Genomic DNA, 6,063 nt, shown 5'->3' on the forward strand with positions numbered 1-6,063 from the left:
GGATTGAACAAAAAGATTGAGGGAAGTGTGACTGTTCTTAGACAACAGCTGTAATGTTATTAAACATTTTAAACTCTTATATCAGCTGCCTACTAAACCTATTAAGGTTATGTTTTAAGTACCTCTAATGTGTCTTACATTCAATTAAATGGGCAGAAAGTAAGCATGGCAAATGGGTGGAAAAATGGGGCCTTAAAGCCCGAAGCAGACAGCTGTTGTACTTTATAATAGCTGTTGAATTCCAATTGTTTGCATTGTTTTGCTGCTACAGTGACAGTTTAGGGAAACCGGCTGAATCCTATTTTGCTTGACAGCACTGCAGCAACTGTGTGACAGTGGCGTGTTTGTTTGTGCACACGCAACAGAAATCACCTAAAATGGCCTCTTCTGTCTGCTTTGATTCTGCTCGTCATCATATTATTTAGAACATGATTACTCACAAATGTGTGGTTGCTGCCAATTGCACTTCTGTGATTCTTGCCAAGACTATAATTCTGTTGAACAGAAAAGAATGCAGCTCTTTTTATAGATTACTGTATATAGCTTAAAGATGTAATAAGTACGTTTTTACTGTCCCATAAATTAAAACTACTATATTTTTGTAAATGGAGAGGGTGTTGATCGATACCAATGACTCAATGATTGCCGAGCTGATGCTAAAGTGGCTTTCAAACACACTTTAAGCATTTCTGTGAGTTATAACACTGATGGAAGACCCAGGAAAGCACACAATTCTGCTGTCCAAATTAATTGATATACTTTCGATTGTAGCTCTGATACCAAGTTCACATTGGAGTGCATGAGGCAGAAGAAGCTACATGTATGCTAATGTGAGTTTGTAAACTGATGCAGATGTTTGGCAGCAACCTACTTAGGATGCCTCTCATGGTTGGTTTCATGAGGCTGTTCTGAATACTTCCCCCCCAGAGTGCCCTTAGCCTTACTATGATGTTGTTCTCCTGGCTTAAGAGCTGCATTTAAGGCTCTCTTGTGCTCTTTGAATCTCTGACGGCAATAGGCCACCTATTGGTATGTCACGTGTCTGGGGAGCTGACAAGTGGTAATTTTGCTTCAAATTATTTCTCTTTGGAGAAAGCCCTCTGCCGCCTTGGCCCTCTGTCCACTGCAAGAACAGCAGGTGTCATAGCTGTTAGCCAACAGTGTGATGCAATTTTGTCTACAGCTAATTTATCTGTAATTTTTATTTTTACCCCTGCTCCTCCTTTTTTCTCATCTTAGCTCTCATCTTCATTTCCATGTGCAATTAGGGAGATGGCAGCAGAGAGGTTTTCCTTTAGACCCCTTCAAACTAAAATAAATACAACTTCAGGTTCAAAGAGGGGGGAAAGAAATCCTCCTTCCACCTGACGTTTCTGTGCTGCCCCCAAACCAAGTCGACGTGGGTCAATGGCAAGACAAATTGAATTACCTTCTGTCTGGTGATGTGCCTCCATCTCTCACCTGTTTGTGAGGCTCAAGGAAAGCCTTTTCACAGCAACAGCTGAGACTGAGCTGGATCCTCACCAAGGTCCTGAATGAGAGCTGTGGCTCAAAAGCCCTCAGCCTCATTTTTATCACTGTATTCAAAGTCACTGTGGGCGTGCTGCGGCGGCTATGGCATTCCACTGCTCTTAGATAACGGCCACTTATCTTCAGCGCGAGAGTCGTCAGAGAAAGAAGGTTTGATAAGAGTTGAAATGTGGACCATATGTGGCTTGCATGGTAAAGGGCCTCATGAAATAGGATAGATAAGATTGGTTATTAAAAATCCCTGTGAAGGAGACCCGATTTGTAATCGTAGCTTGAACCATGTCTCTGCTCTGAAACGCTTCTTAAAATGTTAATCGTGTATTTGACATAGGTGTCAACTACAGTATGCCTCAAATGGCACTATCATATACCAGCCACCTGAGTGTTGTCTCTGAACGCAGACGCTCTGTGTTATGACTACTAAATGAGAGAGAGAGAGAGAGAGAGAGAGAGAGAAAAGAGAGGTGTTACCAAACATGGATGGTTTAGAGAATTAGAAAAGAGGACAGGGAGGGAAAATATCCTCAGTGTTTTGAGGTGACCCTGCATCTTATAGTGAGACACCTGCGAGTTGGCCACTTGCCCAGCCTTAAATTGGCATCTAATCTCCTCGGTCCGCGTGTGGGCCCCTCGGGAATACCAGGAATGACAGGCTGTTTGTCTGGGATTGCATATGCTCCACCTCTTCCCCCTTTCTCCCTTTTCTCAATCTAAGCCCCCCCACCACACACACACACACACACACACACACACACACACACAAACCTCCCACTTGTCTTCTTTCTAACTGCACTCTGGCAATTTCCATCGCTGGTTCTAAAGAGATTTGAAATTGCCTTTGGTCTTGAAGCCTTGGCAATTAGCAATTAGTGAAGTGATTGTAGCAAGCCTTCCCCCCTCCCTTCTGCTCCCTTTCCTGCTGTGCAGCCGCCGCATCCACCCCTGCCTACCACCCGTAGTGATGTACTGAAACCACAAGAACTCGCTTTGTGACTTGGAGCGTTTGTGTGTGTGTGTGCGTGTGTTTGTGCGTGCATGCGTTTCTGCGTGCATGTGTGTGTGTGTGTGTTTGTGAAGGCTATCATTTAATAGTACTGTACAGGCTCTTTATGCTGGTGTTTATGTGTGGTTATACATGATATTGTGTATGTGTGCTTGTGTGTCAGCCTCTTAGTGCCATGAGCGTTGCTTGTGAACATATGCAGTGCACCACAGACCCTGACCATCCCTCTCTGTTGTTGTTGATGGCAGTGACAGCGAAGAGAAGCCACTGAAGGGCAGTAGCTCGCGTTCCCTGAATGACGCGTTGGGGGACAGCATCAGCAGAGACAGCCTGGTTGACTATGCCGATGGTGGAAGAGAATTCAATGAGGATGGTTCATTTATTGGAGAATATTCCGGACGCAAGCACAGAGGCTCTGTTAGTGAGCCTAGTGGACCCAGACCAGTCACTGCATAAAACCTACTTCCAGATAAAACGGTCTGCTTCAAATCTTTTCAAACTCTTTTCAAGATACTGGTTAAAATTTAGCTTCACTGGCATTACATATAACTTGAATAGTCAAATATGGGGAAATAAAAATGACTCAAATGTGCAGAAGTTTTGCCCAGGGACTGGAAAGGAAAGAATAAACCCACCATACATATCAAACCATGTAAGTCTTTGTACATACTGTAAGAGAATGACCTGTATCATTTGATTTTTTCAAGATTTTATTAATGAAAATAAAGTGTTTTTGTATCTATAAACCATGATCTTAAGCTGTGTATATTGAACAATGAAAATGTCCAGTACAGTATGTATTTTTTTTACAGTGGATGAGACACATGCAGTACAAATACATATGCATGTACAGCCTGTGTTCATTCATTTAACACACAGTGGAATCAATATCTGCTGTAGTCATTTTCTGTCCATTACTGTCTATTTTATGTATGTAATTTTATGTTTCTGACTTTTGTTAATATGCATGTTGATATGCAAAAGTGTGAAAGTTGATAGTTTGTTTATTATCAACATGCTGAAGATACATTTTATATCATTATACCAAACCTATTTTGGAACTTTTTTTATTGCTTTATCAATCAGGAGACAACAACGTAAACATAAGAACATTAACTAAAACAAATAACATTAACACAAGAACAAATTTAAGTATCAAATTCCTTTGCTGTAATTCGCCCAACCAACCATGCCCCTGGTTAGTTGAGGGAATTACATCAAGGATATATAAGTTATTTAGCAAGACGGTCAAAGTGATAAGTGTATTGCTGCATTTATCACTGAAGACTTGGAAATATGAATACATGTATTTAAACAACTTATCTAAACTCTTAATTGGTGAGCATTCACTTTAAGGCCCCAGTAATGAAGAGGAGGTTTTGAAACTAAAGCAGTTTGTCGCAATACATGCAATGAATCCTCACATGTATAGTGAATGTTGCTAAAATATTCATCAAGGATGTACTGTAAGTAAAGTTGAAATTTGTCCAATTCAACAATCTTCCTTAAACAGATGTAACCATGCCGAATACAGCAGCGATGCCAGCTACTAAGTAATAAATGTTTCATTGGCTATCAAGGCTTATTTTTTATGTTTAAAGATTCACCACTAGGCTCTTTTAAAATACAAAGCCCTCTTTAAAAACAAAGAAGATTCTTAGATGTTTAACTTTGTCAAACCACATAGCATATTGTATTTCATATTTAAGTAAGAGGACATTTGGTCTATAGAAATGCAAACCCGAGAAACTTTAACAACCAAACTGCATTTTGTTGTTGCTTTGAAGATATTGAAGACAAAAAGCCTTTCACACAGTAAACGGTACAAGAAAGTTAAGCTATTAAATATAGAGTATAGTCAACATTGAAGTCAATCTGTTATCCATTACTTGGTTTAGATAATTGGAGCCAGGTCCCATTGCTCCAGTTATCTGAAACAAAGCAGCTCTCCCCTTCAATTTCTCAGGGGAAAATATAGCACCTTTGATGAGGCAGAAATCCCAACTAACAAAGATGATGATCGACTCATCCATCATTTGGTGGGAGCTTCTAAAACCGCTCAACTAACCCTCTGATTCACTCCATTACTTTTGAGCCTTTCCATAAAAAAAAAGCTCAGAGGTTCAAAAGGAAGATTTTTTTTTCCCCCTTATTTACCATATTTGTTTGTCCCAAAATTCCAAACCAAACCAAAAGTGAACAACTAAGTGAAATGAAACATTTCAATTTATCATGCATTCAAAGGCAGGAAGAAATCTCAGTCAGAGTCTGAGCATTTCTTAAAGGACAAAACCATTATAAAATGCTTATTTTACTTCATATCAGCTTCCGCTCACTTTTGTCAATGGATTTATTGCCTATCTCTAAGATAAATTGGAGGCCCTTATCTTCCATTTTGAATGCAGTCTCCCTGCAGCTGTATAGTCTGTCTATAGCCTGGTGATTATAAATAGGCTAGGCATTGTAGCCGTAATCAAACCAGTCTTGGGATAGTGGAGTTGAAAAGCACTCAATGCCTCATGGCAAGATAAAGGTCATTTAAAGACATAATCCCTGTATTGTTGGGGATTACGCCCTCATCCGTTTTAAAATTGCTTTCTCTGTGGAACGTTAAAACCTCTAAACAACAACAAAAGATTACTCCCGTCAAACCCCCCCCCCCTCCCCCAAGTGTCACACAAGCAGCCTTTTTGCTCCGCTAAATCTTTCTTGAGGACGTGCAGGTGACCCTTTCATAAAAGTCATATATATTAGCCCTGTTTTGGAACGAGCATTTACATCACTTGGATCCATGTTAAATGGAACAGCCTTGTTTTGCGTGGTGTTTTGCTTATGTTATCGCTGCACACTTGCACACAAACTCATAGATTCGAGCTCACTCCATTTCAGTCACTTTGATCGGAGCTGATATTTAGTACCCTGGAAATTGCCTGCTGGGAGGAAATCAATAGCATACTTACACATACTGTGAGTTCAGCCCAGTAACCATGGACTGTGACTACTCGTCGGCGTTGCATCAACCTTATACCAACTGAAGACGCTGCAAGGACAGGACACCGTAGCACGCAGGGAAGATTTATATTTTCTCAAGGTGCGAGATACTGTATGGAGTTTACGCTGTAGCTACCCAGTAAAGAAGAAGGTAACACTATGGCCATGAAGATCTCATCAATAATGAACACCGTCAGGTTCACCGAGAGGGGGAGAGAGAGTGTGACGGGTGTTTCCGGAGATGTTCCTGGAATGGAAGACCTATGGACCTTCTTCTCTTTGGCTGCTTTTGAAGGGATGCATTTGCAGAGGAATCGGCATCAAGAGTTAAACCAATGTCACAGCTCCCGCTTTCTCAAAGACAAAGCGTCAAACAAACAGTTTGTCGGGCCTATTGAGAGCAACACACGCATGCTCTCAAGGACAAAATTTGAGCACTTTACCACAGAAAGAAGGTTAAGGGTGGCTGGAGAAAAGAGGGGTTGCATATTGAAGGTTATTTGACTGGAGGCTCTTTAACCTGCTACAGCAACTTTGCA

The 6,063-nt window shown here is 40.9% G+C and overlaps 1 protein-coding gene across 1 annotated transcript in view; it reads left to right on the plus strand.

The window, feature by feature from the left end:
• The window catches only part of LOC120559012 (neural cell adhesion molecule L1-like protein), a 54,264-nt gene extending 50,156 nt beyond the window's left edge, over positions 1-4,108 (plus strand). Inside the window, exon 29 of the mRNA XM_039800437.1 lies at positions 2,782-4,108. Coding sequence (XP_039656371.1) covers positions 2,782-2,989 — 208 coding nt within the window. The 3' untranslated portion in view covers positions 2,990-4,108. The remainder of the gene's footprint in view (positions 1-2,781) is intronic.
• Positions 4,109-6,063: the final 1,955 nt, after the last annotated feature.

This window comes from Perca fluviatilis, chromosome 5, assembly GCF_010015445.1.
Source record: "Perca fluviatilis chromosome 5, GENO_Pfluv_1.0, whole genome shotgun sequence".
Taxonomy (NCBI): Eukaryota; Metazoa; Chordata; class Actinopteri; order Perciformes; family Percidae; genus Perca; species Perca fluviatilis.